The sequence below is a fragment of the Rhodnius prolixus genome, unplaced genomic scaffold (assembly GCF_049639745.1).
Source record: "Rhodnius prolixus isolate KJV_2025 unplaced genomic scaffold, Rpr scaffold_22, whole genome shotgun sequence".
NCBI lineage: Eukaryota > Metazoa > Arthropoda > Insecta > Hemiptera > Reduviidae > Rhodnius > Rhodnius prolixus.
Window position 1 is genome coordinate 1622420 of NW_027411617.1, and position 19290 is coordinate 1641709.

At 39.1% G+C, this 19290-nt stretch overlaps 1 protein-coding gene across 1 annotated transcript in view; it reads left to right on the top strand.

The window, feature by feature from the left end:
• Window positions 1-19290, top strand: part of oaf (BRICHOS-like domain-containing protein out at first) — a 139881-nt gene that overhangs the window by 32181 nt on the left and 88410 nt on the right. Inside the window, exon 2 of the mRNA XM_074134737.1 lies at window positions 11937-12050. Within this exon, the coding sequence (XP_073990838.1) occupies window positions 11937-12050 (114 nt within the window). The remainder of the gene's footprint in view (window positions 1-11936; window positions 12051-19290) is intronic.

Consider the following 19290-nt stretch of genomic DNA (forward strand, 5'->3'; position numbering starts at 1 on the left):
AACGATCTTAACTTAATGCAAAATTTCTTGAAAATTTAGAATGATTTTTTTTTCGAATAATTTTTTCTTAATATCTACCTAAGATTAATATTATTTCTAAAATCACAAAAAAAAGGTTAATAAAATATGAGAAAACAATAAAAGATTTAGAAAAATAAGTGCAAGGTACTGAAGCACCATTGTTAAACACGCCTTGATCAGCCATGACACGTTTTCATTGGAATGGGCGTGACTACACTAGAGGTGGGCATGACCCGCCCACCGTCTGCAACCCTACTACAATGTGATTGGCCAATACTTTAAACCTAATAATTTCAATGAAATAATTAACTTAAAATTTTTTTTCCAACATTTCTCCCATAGGTATTTGATAAACTTTCAAATAAAGGAAGAAAAAAATTAACCTTTAAAAATACGATAAATAATATTTCTTTTGGAATACAACTTCATGTTTTGCAGAATTATCGTTAACAGAAACAAAAAACTTCAGAATTTGTATCGTTTAATCGTTAAATAGATAAAAGAGAAATAGGCATATTCTAGACTTGTAAGCCGCCATTACATAGGCTGTAAGCTTACTTTCGTACTTCATTCGGTGGGGAACTCTGGTGGCAATTTCTGTAAACATAAATGCAGTTTCTACAAGCACATGCGGGGGCGTAGATTCGTTTCGATGCATTACGCCAGTGCTATCCATCGGTCGGCTCAGATCGCATTGGATTAGCTTAGGGAAGGGCTAGAAAGCTGGGGGTGCAGAAGTCAGGAATATCTGCTTCCCTATTCTACTCTCAGCTTGAGGGGTTCAAGTCCAGTGGGTCTGCTTCTTGGGGGAACCACTCGAGGTGGCAAAGATCGGGGTTTTCCCCCTAATGAACTTGTTCACCCACTTTTTTCGATTTCTACTAAGTAAATATAGAATATTAATTAATCCCTTATTAATTGTTGGATCTCTAATTCGGAGGACAGTTTATAGGAGTGGGATTGGGAGAGAGAGAAAAATTGGGGGGATTGCCGAGGCCTGGAGACAGATCGGCGATGAGCTTCTGTGGCAGTACTTAGCTGTAAGACTGGCTAATGGAAACTGTCAGAGCTGCTGCTGGTATTAGAGTGTCCCCGGGGAGTTCTTCTCTCACTTCCGCTCTGTTTATCTCCAACTTCCTCTCTACTGACACAAACACATTTCCTATCTCAGCACTGTGTACAAACATAACTCTCCTCTGGTGCTGCTCTCTGCCATTCAGTGTTCTTCTTCTCTTCGTGTGAGTAATCACGTATCTTGAGAGTGTCCCCGCCTCGGCGCCTTGCAAGACGTAGCCAATTTTCTTCCATCGAACAGCTAATACACCCCCCCTACCGTCCCTATCTCTATTCTATCCCCCCCTAAATACAATACTCTGTTCACAAGATTTTTGTCCATACAGCACATGTCAGGCCTACCAACTTGTTTTAGACTTCTTTCCTGTTTCCTGTATCTTTACAGAATTTTCTGTCGTTTTACCAAACTGTCTCATTTCTTCCCATAATAAGTTTGTCGTCCTGTAAGTTATTTTTTTATAATATTGATATTACCTGCTATGCGTTTGGTTTTTACGTGAATACATCTTTAAATTTGCTATCATATGGAGGCAATCCAAAAAAAACCTAATGATAACAAAATCGGGGGATACAGTTTGGCATTATAGTTTCGAATCTATCGGCTGCATCCAAAATTAAATTAGACCACTGGATAGCTAAAGGATCAAAGAATTCATTACGATAAGCGAGGACTGTGAAGCATCACGCGCGGCGGAGGGGGAAGCGCCGCCATTTTGAGATAATTTTGCTGCGTATCGAGATTTGCAATTAGTATAACTTTTGACTCGGAGAAGCTAAGTTTTAATCGTCAGCTGTCGTCACAATCTATCGATTGTATATAAAACATTAGTGTAAAATAGTGGCAGTGAATATAATAAGGTGTTAGAATAAAAATATAATCAAAAATATATAATGTCGGCCTATACGCGTCGAAAAGGCAAAACCAAATACAGAGATCGTATACGGTTGGAAAGGGCTTCTCAAGAACAATCGAATGGTAATAATAAAACACCATATGACCGAGTCAAGCTGTGCCGGGAACGTAAAAGAATGAATGCGGCCGAGCGAATCAACGACGATGTCAGTACATCTGCAGCTGGGGCCGGTTGAAATTATGGAAGTGGTTGATGAAATCGCTTCTACATCTACAAGGACTGTACAGGCATAGATTGTGTTCGATCGTCGATTATGAAGACACATTAGGCAGCAGCTAGTGCACGTTTCACTACGACGTTTGTCAACAATCCATTCGGACATAAATTCATTTTATATAAAAAATATAACCCGTTACGTAAACGTATTCACGTACAACATCCGGCCGTGTCCATGACACAGCCACGGTTTTTTTTTAATTTCTCTTTTGGTGAACGGAAGAGATGCGATCGTGCTAAATTTACTTTTCACCGGAAATAGCTGTTTCCTGGAGGGGGGTATCTCTGGGTCTGGACACCAAATATCTCAAAAACTAAAAATCCCAGGAAATTCAGAATTTAGCATTTCCATCGGCTTTATTAAAATGGAATTTCCAAACTTGGAAAATAGAACGGATGTTCCCGGTGAGAAAACTGCAATATTTCCGGTTCTAAAGGTTCTTCAAGTTCTTTCGTCACAATCCAGCTACAGCAGTCAATGTTGCCAATGTACATTTATCCAGAAATTGGTGATCCTGCTTATACTGTTTAATAAGGGGGAAGATTTGTGGAAGTTGTACTAGGCTCTTGTTTTCGATTGTTTACAAAAAAGAAAGCCAATTAAAACATGTTTATTTAACAAATTCACATAAATTATTACCCATCCAATGGCTCTATTGTCTAACGTGAAGATTCTGCATTCTGGAAGAAAAAAAAACAGGAAGATAATAAAAAGCGTTGGATAAACGGAAGGCGGGTCTCGTGGCGCCCATTAGCGGCGATTTCCTTTTAATTTTCTTTTTCCTTCCCTCTTTCGGGATGATTATTAATTATGGAGGTCTAAGTGCGGCAACTGAGAAATTACAACAGTTTCCTTCTCTTCTCTTTGAACAATACTTCTTGGGGGTGTGGGGCAGCCTCTGTACTTGAAGGGCTCCTCCAGTCTCTTATTAATGTTCGCCTTCTTCTCCTTCTTTAAGAACATTTTTAGCTGTTTAATATTGTTGGAAATTGCACTGCTATCCTAATCGATGGAGCGAAACTTGTTTAATTAAATTAGAATTTTTAACCATTCTACTTCCTCTTCCTGCTTACATAAAGCAACTATCGTAGTTTTAATAAATTTATCCGTGTCTTGAGGAAGTGGAAAATATTTTGGTTTCGTGAGACTTTCCTTTCGGTCATAGATGGAAAGAAGACTGGTGGGCGGTATTCTGATACACCACGATATCGATATTATTGGAAGGGCGTTCGCTGCAGTGAAGAATGCGTTTCTCGATCTGTAGAGGACAGCTGATAAGCTAGGTTTAAAGGAATATAAAATGATAAATAAGCTAAAGCAGGCTTCCACTTAGGAGGAACAGGAAGAAAACTGTGACGTCACAAGTGACGGAGCAAACTGAACATCCGTCTGGCCATGGTACTGAAAGCATCCGTCTGCAATCTGGAGGTGCGTTCAAGGCGTGGTTCAATTATAAACGTGCCCGAGATAGTACACTTCAACGGGCGTCGCAACAACCCCACATCGGTTCCTTCATCTGCTCCCTCCTCAAGCCTTACTCCCAGTAAGAGATAAAGTAAATAAGTGTGAATCCTTTTTGGGTAGAAGACTTGAGAAAGTGGCACGGGTCAGTCGCAGTACAGTGTGAACATATTTGCTGTATTCTGTAAGTTTCCGAGAAGTCGAGTTCATTGAGGAGAATCTAATATAGAATACGCGAGGGTAGCGTAGATGTAGGCCAGCTGGTTGGTCCGCTGATCGATGCTACAGAAGTCTTTTCGCTAGTTTTTGTCCAAGCCATTGCTTACATTGTACCACCTTAATTGAACTGGGTAAATTCGTTAGAGCACTAATAAAAACAGGAGTTTGCTATCAAGGGCCATTTAACTAGGACTCAGATTGGGTATAAAGTAGGCAAGCAGAGGTCGTCAGATTTGCTTTTAAAGGGTACGCACCGTTTACCTTACAAATGGAGCTCAGAACAGTTTCTCAAGTGCTAAGACCTCATCCTGGCAACGCCAGGCATACCACATCCGGGCAGTTAGCTTTTCGCCTTACTTCCGGCGCGCAATTCTCATTTCTTTTATTACATTTTCCCCACTGCTTATATTAAGCTCCTTTTACTACCTTCCTGATTTTGGCCTCCTCTAAAGTCATTCAAAAATACCCGTAAAACCTGGTACCCAGACCTCAGAAGTATATTCTCCTAGTCTTGATAGAGCATTCTTAAAAAAAAAACCTTCTAAACTTAATTTTCCCTAACGATTTTCATTAAAAAAAAAACTTGAATACTCACCCCCAGTATTCCAGTATACGTGGTTTAAATAGTTCTTACTTGATTGGATTTTCTAGAAAACCTGGACGAAAAATCGGGAAAATATTTTCACTCCAAGAAATAGCCATGTTCTTCAAACTGAGAAGAATAGGATCAATCATAAGAGGGGATGTGTGGAGACAATCTTGCAGACCCAGGCTCCACCCTACCTTGCTAAGCAAGGTGTAGTGTTTGGAAGCTATGGGTCTGCACACGTGTCACCCCAGCTCGAGTAGTATTTGGAAAGTGAAAAGAACATTATTAGTGGGCGCTAATGGCCAAGGCAGTCGATGCGCCAAAAAAAAAAAAAAAAAAAAAAAAAAAAAAAAATAGGATCAATCAGTTTTTGGTTTGATGTTGGCCGTAAATGTGACTGAAACGGAGATCATGATGCTCAAAAGAGATCTAGAAAAGATAATTGATCACCGGATGGCATCCAAATGTGGAGGTTATTCGCCGAAACTACCATTCCGGTTTCACAGGCTGACCTCCTCCAACTGTACTGTGGGCTCAGTTTGCAAAAAATTTAGTACAAATGAAATAATCTACCTTCAAAAATCTTATTTTTATAGTGATTTCATATAAGTTTAAAGAGGTGCCACGATAGCCGAACGGTTAAGAGGTTAGACCCCGCAAAGCTAAGATGTATTGTTGGTATAGTGGGTTCGATTCCACTAGTCTAGGCGTTGGTTTTTATTTAATGTTTAATATGAGAAATTTATAGTAAAGTATGTTAGATGGTAATAGGCTAGACCCGCAATGCTAAGATGTATTGTTGGTTTAGTGGGTTCGATTCCCCTGGTCTGTAGGTCTTTGATTTTATTTAATGGTTAATACGAGAAATTTATGGTAAAATATGTTTGTTTGTCGCCTCCATCCATGACACCTAATTGGTAGGCATTACTTTACTACTTTACTTCGTAGGTTTAAAGAAAATACGAGGAAAATTGTGGGAGTTTTCCAGTTAGGGGTTTCGATTTTATATTAAGGAAATTCTTTAATGATGATATTATTTTAAATTTAGGCAATGATAAATGTTAAAAGCTCTGTTCATGAATTATGGTTTTGTTTAAAATTTAAAAAAGTTTTTCGGTTAAATTATTTCCCGACAGTTACGGTGTTTATCTGACAGTAATGTTAGACTGGTTCGAAACATCAGAACATTTTAAAATAATATTTTCTGAAATAATACTGAGACTTTTCAAACGTAAGGTTTTTTTTACTGTGAACTCGAGTTAAATTTACTAATCTGAATTAAACGGAAATGTACTCGGATAGCTGAAAGCACTGTGTGTTTGTGAGGGAGAGGAAATACGTCACCACCAGTTTTATCATAAAACGGAAGTTCTGTGAATAAGTGAGTGTGTGTGTGTGTGTGTGTGCTTTAATGGAAAAGCTAAATTTAATATTACCAAATGTTAAACATCAAATTTAGAACCTTTTCAATAAATCCGCTAAGTACTAAAACTGTTCTGCTTTGCTCCGGATCGCTCCCCACCCTTCTATTCTTTCTCCCGCATTATCCACTCTCCCTGCCACACTCATTGCCGCCAAATTAGCATGCTAATTACACACACTCACAGGATGTGCGTATTACTGTGTGCCAGCCAGTTTAAGCTTATGAGGCTACAATAATTTATTCCTAATAACATCTCTCTCTCTCTCTGTTTTTACACACTCACACTAGCGCACCAAAACCGCTTCGTTTGAGTACAAAATAATTGCCGCGTTTCTGTATGAAAGCTTGAAAGCTTTTGACTTGTGTATAAAATACAATTTAATGCTATTAACTGGGTATTTAGGAATTAAAAGCCTAAAGCTACTAAAAGTGGCTGTGATGTGCCGCAGTGGTGGGGAGGAAGCCCCCTTAAAACCTCGGAGCTTAGATAAGATTAATGAGCGCCAATGAAATTCTGCCAAAACAGGAAGTACTGTGATCGTGTCAAATTTTTGGAAATTCCCTTTAAACCGGTAACATCCGCTTGGAAGTTCCTCTAGTCTGATGTACTTCCGTTAATTCTCACTACGCGAGTGAATGTTAGCCCAAGTGTTTTCATTTTTCCCTTTTTCTCACTGGAATTATGAAAACTCTTGACTTATACTTCCGCTTTTATTTATTCAGAAGGGCTGTTCAAATATACCGGAATGATTATAAGAAAATTAAAGTATCAACTTTAAGTCAATACAATTTCCGGATAATAAATGAGTGTACGAGGTCGCAAGGAGTTGGCTGATTGGGGGGAGGGGGAAATGGAATGTTTATTTAGGGCGGACAAGAAGAAAATTATATTTCTGCGGAATGCGAGTCGGGAAAACTGGACAGAAATAATAGAAAGCTGAGGAAATTAAAGATCTATCTCGCTGGCTGAGGGATCACCATCACTGGAAGAAGCTACCACGAGCTGAGGGGTGATGAAGTTCTGGGATGTCCTGGGAGCTTACTCCGGCCTCCTAGAATTCACTGCTTGGCGACAAAGGAAGCGGTGGGTCTGATAGCCCAAGCACTGTAGTCTAAACGTGGCTTATTGTGCCGACTCCTTTGTAGTCCTAGCAAAATAAGATATGATTCTAATTGGGCGGCCTTTAAGGCCTACGCCACTGCGACCCCTTTGGATCTATTGTGGCTCCCATTACTTTAGAGCTCGCCCTTACAGACCCGTCCGTTTAATCAGACTCTTAATGCTGGAGAGCGACTTTTGGGTAAAGCTCCTGTGGCCTTGGTTTAACATCCTTAGCCAGAGAAGCCCCTCACACTGACATCCTCTTCCTGACAGAACCTACAAAAGGCTATCCATCTGCTAGGCCCATGCAATACATGTGTTTTCTGGGGCCTACAGTGGCCCTACAATTATCCTAATAGCCCCACCTTTAAAGTGATTATAGATTTGGTGGCGTTAACTCTGTGGGAATCGGTCCGAAGCAAATAAATCAATCACATCCATAACGTGTCATCATCAAAAAGGTTGTTATGTTCCAGCCGCAGTGGAAGGGATTCAATGTTCCATCTTTAGCCCCCTGCCAAGCTTTTCTTATAATCTGTGGGTACCTAGTAACAGAAGTGAAGAGATAGTTTAGAAAGAGTAAATTCTGCAAACAGATTAAATTGTTTCTTTTGTTTTGGGCCAAAAGTATTTATTTATATTTAAAGAACAGGAACCAACAGCCTCGGATGCGATGGAAGGGATAAAATTATAAAGTTTGCGCCGTTGTGTGGGATCTTGTTCAGGAGTTGGTTTTCTGCTTCTAAGATGGCCAACTTTCCGAAGGGGGGGTTAAAAAAAAAAAGAGGGATAAAGGAGGCGGCGATGTATTTTTGGAAAACGAGCAACTAGTGTGCGTAAAGAAGAGTTGAGAAGAACTGGAGGTTGTTGTAGCTGGAACTCGCCCGAATCTCTGGACGGACCACCGCCGGTCTTCCTTCCTCGCCCGCAAAACTTTCTCCCTGAGGCGGCTCCAACTTCTTCCAGCAAACTTGATCCATTTCAACATTCATTCCCTGCTGCCCCTATCCAGGAACACTTTATTATTATATGTTCTGGCTTGTCCTGCGGCTTCATTCTTCATTGTTTATAATTTCGGCTATTTATTTTATTACTTTTCCCGCAACGCTCTCCAGCAGAATTAATCGTTGTTAAGTTCCGCTCAGTAAAAAAACAAAGTTTATGAAAATGATGCCCACCTCAATGGCTGTGTGAGTACACACCGAAAATCCAAATCATAGACTCGCAAAATTCTTTCGCTTAGGTATAGTTGGGTACCCTAACAATAAGGTTCGGTTTAAAATCGACCAGCCGGAAATATCATTTTTTTAAATCTATTTTTCAACTAAGGAGGAATCACATTATTGGTTACCTTTACTAGTAAGAGAATGTACCGTGGAAGCATACAGATTTTCGAATCCATTTCGAAGTCCCCAGAGTAGTCAGTTTTCCAGGAAATTCGGATGAGAGAAGTGTGGTTACAGTTTTCAGTAAAAGACCATAAGTTTAAGTATAACCACAGTTAATAGGATGGAAAAATAAATGCCAGTTTCAGTCATTACAAAAATTTATTCTGCCGAGCTTTCCGACCTAGGGACTAGGTCATCTTCAGGGCTGTGGAACATATTTGACAGTGTGTTAACAATATTTATATTACAATGAATATGTATAATGTAACGAAAATTTACAAAAATATTTACCTAATTTACCAATATACTGTTTTACATCATTAAAGGGTTGGTGTGTCTTCTGTCTTGTCTGTTCATGGACTGAATGTGATCGGTCTGTGTGTGATTGTGTTTGGTTGTAAGGAAGTCAGTGTTGCCAATTGTCAAGTATTTTTGTAGTAAGTTGGCGTATATATACTTTTCTTTACATTATACATATTCATTGTAATATAATTAATTGGTAATATAATTGTTAACACACTGTAAATATGTTCCACAGCCCTGAAGATGACCTAGTCCCTAGGTCGAAAGCTCCGGCAGAATAAATTTTGTAATGACTAAAACTGGCGTTAATTTCATCATCCTATTGAAACTATGATTCAGTCACCAAAAATAATAAACAATAACCACAGTTGAAATAAGATCATAGAAGCAGGATAATCCTTTAGGTAGCCCATGGGCTATCGTCTTTAGTACTGGCAGAGGGGTTGTTAGCTTGAACGACCTTCAACAGCTCTATTACATCCTGTCATAAGTGTCAAGCCTCGCAAGACTGGAAATACTGGCAGCATCCATCTCCAGAATCTTGTAAATGAAGGATATCTTTGGGTACGGAGAGAGAGTGCACTACTTCCTGTAACTGTTGAACTGCGATTTCCAGGAACAGTTGGTTCCTCCACTTCCTCTTTTTTGTAAAAATGAGATTATTGAAGTATATCCTTAATTTTGGGTAGATTCTGTTGAGTTTTAGGGATTTTTTTTTCTTTCTTTTAACTTCCATGTCATGAGTTAAGAGACAGATCGCTGGCAGAATGTGCACCCCTTAGGTTAGCTCCTCCAAAAGCGCTTAACCACATCTGTTTTTAGAGTTTTTATAGTCCTTTTAGTAGAAGAAGGCTTAATGTTTGAGAGAAATAAAAAAAATAAATAAATACATAATCCAATTTAAATGAAAATGGGGCCGCCCCCAGTTTCCACAGCTCTCCGGGGAGGCAGTGCTGAAGCTAAACAGCAAATAATTACTTCATTCTTCCCCCTAAACTGCCTCCGCTTCTTTGTGGTTTTTAGCTGCGGTAACCAAAAAAATAAATAAAATAAAATAAAAATTGAAGCCGTCTCAGGGTTAAAAGAGGGTTAGTCGCCCCCCTCCTCGCTCGTGAGGGTAGTTTTTGTGTGCCTCAGCTACTCATCATCAGCTGTGGCCATCAGGCGCTTTCTTTCTTTGAAATCAGCTGGTATTAATGTCCGCCATTTTCCTTTTTTTTGTGTGTGTTTTTCTTTTCATTTTCTCTTTTGGCTCCCATTGCAAGCTGATTGTGGGGGTTGGGAGGAGCCAGTGAGAATTAAAGGCAGCATCATTCGACTGATCCCAATATCCGCTTTCTAGCCACTTTCGTCGGTAGTTCTGGGATGCTGCTTGTACAGCGAGTACTTCCACAGTAATACGAACAGCTGGGTACCTCATCTAGGTTTTAATTGCGGGCACAGATACCGGAACAGTGGGTGTGGGTATGATGATGTTATTCTACAACTAGCTCATCGTCTCTTGGGTTCCTCTGTCAATAATGAGCAAACTAAATTTATAAAAGCAGGCGTCCGCCTCCGTTAGCAGGCGAATCTTCAATCTTCTTTTCAACTAAGCAGGAATCATTATTTGTTTCCTTTACTAGTAAGAGAATGTACCGCGGAAGCATGCAGATTTTCCTCCCCATTTCAAAGTCCCCAGAGCACGAAAAAATGGTTTTTAGAATTGGTCTCCACTTTGACTCAAAACGAAAAATCACAGAATGTACAAAATTAGACGGTTCTCTTGGTTACCAACTAAGAATAAGGTTTTATTGAAAAACCGGAAGTGCCACGTTACTGTATCTTATTTTTAAACGATAGATGGTAGATTATAAGATGGAGAATAGATTGTAGATTGTAAGATGGAGAATTGATTGTAGATTATAAGATGGAGAATAGATTGTAGATTACAAGATGGAGAATAGATTGTAGATTGTAAGATGGAGAATTGATTGTAGATTGTAAGATGGAGAATAGATTGTAGATAGTAGTTTGGGATAGTTGCTCCCAAAACGGATGAAACGATTATCTCTTTAAGCTTTGTGTGGTCACTAATTGTATAATGTGCAGATTTCTGTAAAGTATTTCCTGTAAAAATCGGTTTAAGGGAAGGGGAAGTATAGGTTCCCTTTAAGCGGGCCATTTTTTTAAAGAAACTGAATAGTGATGGGTGTAAGAATTAAGTGCCAGTCGGAGGAGTAAAATGAGAAATAGGGTAAATGATAACCTTGAGAAGAAACAGGAGAAAGTGCAGGAATATCCAGAGTGTTTTCTCTTACTGCTCCTCAAAGTCTTCTAGTTTCTCCTTGAAAAAGGAATTGAGCAGAAGAGGTAAGTCAGCTTCTCTCTCTCAACTTCCTTACTTCTACAAAAGCCCTTTCTCTTTTTTTATGGAGCATATTCTGCTGGTATATTTGTGAATTTGATTTCAAATGTTGTGGAGGCATCGCGGAGTACAGGATCTCAATGTGAAAAGCATTCCGGAGCAACTATCCCAAACTACTATCTACAATCTATTCTCCGTCTTATAATCTACAATCTATTCTCCATTTTACAATCTACAATCTATTCTCAATCTTACAATCTACAATCTATTCTCCATCTTATAATCTACAATCTATTCTCCATCTTACAATCTATAATCTATTCTCCATTTTACAATCTACAATCTATTCTCAATCTTACAATCTACAATCTATTCTCCATCTTATAATCTACAATCTATTCTCCATCTTACAATCTACAATCTATTCTCCATCTTACAATCTACAATTCTATCTCTAATGACTTTAAACTAACCATTTAAATGTAGTCATCGTTTAAGCCTTTAAAATGCCTAGTAACAGTGCTCACATCAGATTTGCCTGTTAAATTGATGTTTATATTTCAGTAATGAAATTGTAATAAAGGCTGTCTCTTCTACCATTTCACCATTATAGTTGCATTATGTTCGCATTTCGTTCCAAACCGTTTCACTTTGGAAATTTGCTGGCAAATGATCCAAAAGAGAAAAATCATCCATTTTCCTTCAGAGTGCACCTATGTACACAGAGTTGATCATCTAGTTCGGTGTAGCCGACTGGACATAGAGGGTGTGTGTGTGTTTGTGTTTAGTGTACGTATATATATATATATTATATTTCCGGTTCATTTCACAGATCTAAGGCGTTCCATGTTGACATCTGTTCTTGATGTATGTTCCAGGGCGGAGATGTACTGCAGGAGACTATCACAGCTAATGTTACCGACGATACGGTAATGTTGGAGTTTCAAAGGACTGACGGTACCCTCATCACTCAGCTGATAGACTTCAGAACTGTGAGTATCCTTTTTTTTGGGCAACTTTCACGTGTCCTAATACCAAAGCTTAAAGTTTTAAACACGTGCACAAAAATTATTTAAAAAAAAAAAATTCTGGTGCTAATACTTAACAACTTTCTCTTACTATTGTTCTCCAGAAAGTTGTAAGTTCTTACCGGAAGTGGGTAGTTTCGTAGTTTCGTAAAAACTCGAGAAACCAACGGTTTTTTTTTTAGTTCATAATCTGTACACTTACGTATTGAGTGTATTTCTTAATAGAATATCTCAAAACCAAAATTTTACCAGAAAATAAAACTATTTCGTTTTAAAATTCCGTTTTGGTACCATTTTTCACTTCAGATACAACATTTTTGGCGGAAATCCATCAACAGGAAGTGCATCTTTTTTCTGCAGCGATTTTATATTTTAATTTTTTGGAATTTTCTCAAAATGGCTTCTTGAAATGCTTTAAAATTTACTGAAGTCTTTGTCTACGTAAAGAACATCATTTTAATTTGATGTTAATTAGTTTTTCTGCAGAGATTCTGAAAAAAAAAAAAAAAAAAAAAAATCAGATAACCATAACTTTAAGAGCGTCTTTAAAATACTATACTTTAAAGAGCTTGTTACCGTTTCATCGCCTTCTGAGTGCTGAGTACTTTTAAGTTGAAGATAGTCTGTTTTCCGGAAGAGCCATCGATCCATCGATATTTATAAAACGTGGAACGCTTATTCGAAACAGTTTTCCGGGTCAAACCTTTTTTCCCGTGTTTTAGAAACGATAGACTATTTTTTTTTTTTGGCATTGGCTTCCGCCATACAGCCAGCATCGTCTAGGTGCTTATCACTAGAATATCACTCACTCTCCATTCTTACTTATAAATACATTCGCTTCACACATTCATCCCTCTACTATATACAACTATTTACATACAAACTTACAACTAATGGATGGATCAGTACTCTATATTCCTGCCATCCTTATAGCTTAACCTAAATTGTAATCACCGTAATCCATCTTTAATCATTTTCTTCCATTCATTCTAATCGGCTATGACTTTTAAATACATGCATATTTCTTTGCTAGCTCTGCTACAGATTTAAGCACATAGATGTTGGTGGAGAACATTATGTCTTCGTAGCGAAATGGTGCATCTAAATACCTGTATACGAGGGTCGTTTGAAAAGTCCGTGCAGAAATAAAAACTAATTAATTTTTTGGTGTAAACCTTTTTTATTTTTCAACATATTCTCCTTTTAGGCTTATACACTTCGTCTAACGCTGCTCTAGTTTGTTGATCCCTTCCGAATAATAGGATTTGTCCAAGTCTGAAAAATAGCCATTCGTTTCTGCAATCACCTCCTCGTTTGAATAAAATCTTTTTCCCGCCAGCCATTTCTTCATATTGAGGAACAAATAGTAGTCCGAGGGAGCCAAGTCTGGAGAATAGGGGGGGGATGTGAAACGAGTAGGAACCCTATTTCCATTAATTTTGCGACCATAACTGCTGAGGTGTGAGCTGGTGCGTTGTCGTGATGGAAAAGGACTTTTTTGTGGGCCAATCGTGGGCGTTTTTCTTGCAGCTCGGTTTTCAAACGGTCCAATAACGATGAATAATATGCACCTGTAATAGTTTTACCCTTTTCCAGATAGTCGATGAGGATTATTCCTTGCGAATCCCAAAAGACAGTCGCCATAATCTTTCCGGCCGAAGGAACGGTCTTCGCCTTTTTTGGCGCAGATTCCCCCTTGGTAACCCATTGTTTAGATTGTTTTTTGGTCTCAGGAGTGTGGTGATGTATCCATGTTTCATCCACAGTGACGAAACGACGCTTAAAGTCCTGCGGATTCTTCTGGAACAGCTGCAAACCGTCCTTGCAACACTTCACACGATTTCGTTTTTGGTCAAGCGTGAGCAATCGCGGCACCCATCTTGTGGATAGCTTTGTCATGTCCAAATGTTGATGCAAAATATTATGTACCCGTTCATTCGAGATGCCCACAGCACTAGCAATCTCACGCACCTTCACTCTTCTGTCATCCATCACCATATCATGGATTTTATCAATGATTTCTGGAGTAGTAACCTCAACAGGGCGTCCAGAACGTTCAGCGTCACTTGTGCCCATATGGCCACTCCGAAAATTTTGAAACCACTTATAAACTGTTCTAATCGAAGGTGCAGAGTCACCATAATGTTTATCAAGCTTCTCTTTAGTCTCCTAAGGCGTTTTGCCTTTCATAAAGTAGTGTTTAATCAACACACGAAATTCTTTTTCGTCCATTTTTTGAAAATCACTCGACTTCCTCGATTCAAACGAATGCCAAACACAAAGAAATAGACCGATCTGGCTGAAACTTGGTGTGTGTTCTTCCAAGAGATGCTACTAACTAAACATAACCTCGATACGCGCCAGTAGTGCTATCTCTCTGACTTTGCACGGACTTTTCAAACGACCCTCGTATGTTGTCAAACATTCGTTTCCTTTCTACCACATAACGTGGACATATCATTATTACTATTTGGCACTATTTGAAAAAACCTTTCTTTAAAAAAAAAATTGAACTTTGTGCAATGATTATATTTCGCAAAATCATTGGTACCAAATTTTCTAATTTTAGCTGTGAAAGGCAGGAATACCAAGAAAATCCAATTAATGTTTGTATCCCCTGCTTCCCATTGGTTGGAAACCTTTTCCGATCTCCACACAACTACATATATGTGCTTTCCCAAGCGATACTGATTTTAAAACTCCCAAGATTGGATACAATATTCAAGTTCACTTCCAAATGTTTAGTGAAACGTTTCTCATCATGGTCTATCTAAGCCCCCCTCCCTCACCAAATATATGCAGTGTAACCAATTGAATCTTACAAAACAGTATAACCAACTTAATTCTACTCGAATGTTTTTCAATTAATAATCTACCCAAAGTAAGTTGTTAGTGATTTAATTGAATTTTCTTCAAGTATTGAAAACTTTTCAATCATGTTGGCTGCTTTTTTGGATTAAAGCTGAATTACTTCCGCTATAAATTAATTCAGCCGGCTGGCAAACAAGTTGGCAAACTGTTCTGGAATTAGGCAAAAATCCTTTCTCGATAATAATAGGTGGAGGGAAATCGATAACTTTAAATAGCTTGCATCGTTATGGGTAAATGTGAAAATGGTTTGTTCAGTTTAAATTGGTTTCAGCAATCCCGGAAATGCGAATTTTCTTGACTGATCTTTGTGCATCCTGAAATTTCGAATCCGATATTTGTTTGGTTGCCAATTGGATCGAACTCAGCTAACTGGAAGTTCGACTTTTCTGAATCGATAAAGTTAACTACCTATTTAGTATCGATTCCAAATATCGAAAATTATCGTGTGAGGGTTTCCCCCTCCCCCCAAAAAAAACATTCGAAATTAAGTAGTCATTAAATTAGTGGAGTTGCCTAATACAGCCATGTTTATGCTCTACATGGCATTCCGCCATTCCTCTTTTAATGACGCAATATACCAGCTGGTTACTTTAATAGAATTAATATGAGAGCATGTTTTGCGAGACCATAAGCTGTGCGCCATATAGTGCACTATATGGCAGGCTGCTGGTGCTTATTCCATCAAAGAGACATCCATGTGTTAAAGTGCCAGTTTGTGGTGTGGCGCTTGGCCATAATATGGACTTGGCTGTTTCATGCACGTACATAATATGGCTTATGCAGTTTCCCATAACACCTTATTAAGCAGCTAATGTTCACTGAGATAAGGCAGCACTTTAAGGCCCCGTAACAGTTTAGTGTAATGAACTTTCACACCGACCAAGTGAGTGCACCATTGTAGCGCTCACCATAACCGTAACTGTAATAACCATAAATTTTCTGGTGCACACTAAATTCATTAATGTGACTAACCATCTGTGCTCGTACGTACATATGGACTTTGTAATATCTCTACAGCACCATGGGATATTTCTCCCTGGATGTTTTCACAGAATATTGGTAATCACTTGTGATCTTTGCACTGGGATGCTGAGTTTTAGAATAAGCAGGACTCCAGCTAGGAAGTGTTGGGATTGAGGATTCATTATTTAGCGCGGTTGGTGCTTTATTGCCCTGTATTGGTCATTTATTTGGCACCAATAGAATCCCATGTTTACAGATGATTATGGATTTCTTCATTTCCGTTTTATGAAGAGCCCCAACTATTCTCTAAATATTGAGGTTTTTTTGTCTCGCAGCTAATGTAGGAAATATATGAACACAGTTGTAAGTTGTGCGCGAGACGTCCACAAAATTTTCTGCTAAAAAGGATTTTTAAAAAAAACACTTCATCGACCTGGTTCAGCCCGTGGAGGAAGAAGTACTTCCGTGGGGGGTGGCCGCGCTTTTAAACTTTGATAAAACCCATTAGCTTTTAGTCAGAGGAGTTTGGAACATGTGTGAGAGATCATGCAGGCTGTGGACAGTAATGTGCCGCGCGCGTGTGTGAGTGTGGAAAAAGTTAATTATGAAATATGTAATTAAGTTTGTCTGTCTGTGTGTGCCGGGCACTTCCGGCCTCGTCCTACTGGCTCTGCAGATGTATGTAGAAATGTTAGTCGCTTTATCATAACCGCCGGAGGGCTATCTATTTATAGCAAAATAGGAAATCATGCGAGTGGTCACAAACATGTTTACTTTTCCTTAGCTAAAAGAATGTGGTGACGTCAAATTTAAAGAGTTTTTTTTTGGTCTAGAAATTGTATAATTATAATTTAAGAAATTTGTGTCGTCACACTTTGGCTCAGAAGTTAAAAAGGAAGCTGTGAAACTGTATTCAGTTTTAGTTTCAGCGCGAAACTCGGCCAGAAACTTGACTTTTGAAAATCCTCCACCGGAAGTCCCACTTTAGTGTTTCTCTTTGCCTACAGACGGCGTTCGTAACTTTTATCTGCTATATATTTGGTACATTGTCTGATTCCTGTGCAGTAAATGGTTAGATTAGGATAGCGGGTCCATTAACGTCTGGACTCACTGGCAGATCCGCAAGATATGTTTCCAAAAATTTCCAAGAGAATATCAGTTTTTCTTTTCGTGCTTTTGATTTAGTTGGCATATTTAGGACGCAGTGGGTTAGGCTGTAAATCAGCTGGAACAGGTGGGCCGCGCAAGCTATTTCTGCCAGCTGATAGTGCACCTAGTCGTCGTATGACAGCGCCACTGAATCTGTTCTCCAGTAATTCATCACCGTAGTGTCCATGTGTGTGTTGTGTGTACTGTACTGTAGCAGCTTCTAAAAGGCACTCACACTCGTGTTCTATGTACATATACTGGTTGCCATAACAACCAGTGATCTCTAAGTACGGGTTACTCTGAGTACATTCTGCTGACATGTTACCCCTTCTCCAGATCTGTGAGAGTGTTTGGCAAGCTTGTCCCGGTGTTCGCTCCAGCTCTCCTTTTCCTCTTCTTTTTGTTTTCTATACACTCATCATTCATTTGCCGCACTTAGGATCCTGAGGGATTTCTTTGTGAGGGGGCAAGGCTCCTCTAATATCCTACTTCACACTCCCAACTCCACACTACATAAATCGTTCCTGCTCCGAATTATTTGGCCCACTCAGGGGAGAAGTAATCATTCATTTTTTTCCCCAGCTTCCCAATCATTCTTGTTCCCTAAGTGCTCAAATTCTATTAACTAGCCAGCAATCTATTATTTATTTGGTAACAGAACAGTAGATTTATGTTTGGGTTCTGGCAGGCTACATCCAGCAGCTTTTTGGATACATCCTCGAAAATGGCCAAGTTTCCTTTATGTTTAGTACATCTACAACTTTTGTTGGGAACTTTTCTACTAGAAAATTCGATGAAAGATGCTTCATGGGGAAGCGAGTTTGTAAGGCTGCCTCTAATGTGTCTTTTAAGTGTAAAAATGTAGTCACATTACTTGTATTGAGGAGCGGGTGTTGGTGTAGTGGTTACGAAGAGTAGATTTGTAAGTGGGAGATGCCCAGTTATTTGATTATTTACTTGAAACACCCCAGCAGCACACCCTTGACCTTTCTTTGCCCAGTGAGACTTATTATTACGGAAATTGGACACGACCGAAGTACTTCCTCTTGCATAATGATGGAGTAGAGATAGGGGGGGCGGACTTGAATGTATTTACCGCCTCCACACTAATCCAAACTTGAAGATTGCTGGAAGTAACTTGATTACCTAGAGTCTGTTTTAGTGGGTTCGATTCGAGCTGTTAATCTCTACAACCCAATACTCTCTGGAGAGCCAATCAACCAGATCTTTGCGGCCTACCCCCTTAGATTTACTACTCTTCCATCTTGAAATATTAGGAATCCTTAATTATGGGGTTTTCGGCTTTTTTCTGACGCTTAATGGTGTATAGCTTAATCTATAGGATGCAACAGTTCCCAGTTTTAGGAAGGAAGATTTGACAGCTGGAATTATGCAACGCTCTTGAGAAATGCAGAAGACCAAGTTGGTTAGTTACTGAATAAGGCATTTACAACTGACGTAAAAGTCTTTCAACTTGGCTAAACTATATTGGGCCATTTTAATAGCAGATCGCCCATGACAAGGCACACACTCAACTTGCTTTAAGTATATAATGGGCATTAGTTAAACATACCGAGCAAGATTGCTGCTAACTGGTAACTGGTTTGCATTGTTGGAAATACTGGTTACTGGTTTCCCTATGTGGTTTCTATAAACTCCGAGGCACACCTGTTTTTACCAATGAACTATTGTTGTGCTTATCCTGCCTCACGGAGAGGGGTTGGTACCCAGTGTCTCGGGCTTTTTCCTGGGGTGTAGTAGTTTCATGTTCTAGGCGCCACAGTAGCCGAGGGGTTATGATACTAAACCTGCAAAGTTAAGATGTATTGTTGGTTAGTGGGTTCGATTCCCCGTCTTAGGCCTTAGATTTTATTTAATGGTTAATAAAAGAAATTTATAGTAAAGTATGTTTGCTAGTCGCCTCCGTACGACACCTAATTTGGTAGTTACGACGTAAAGCCCGCCTTATTTACTTATATTACTTTTGACTTAGTTTCACTTTCTTTGCCGTTGTTCAGGTGTCACTTCGGTTATTTAGTGTTGTTCAGCTATAGGTTAGTAATTATTTCTGCTACAAAAGACTTTAAACAACATTCCAGAAATATTGCAGTCATTACGTTCCTCCTTTGCCTGAGTAGACGAGAGGGCTGAAAGTATCCCTAGTTTCAGCATTAACGGTAGTTTCCAGGTTCTACCCAGTTTCAGCTGTCTGTATACAATG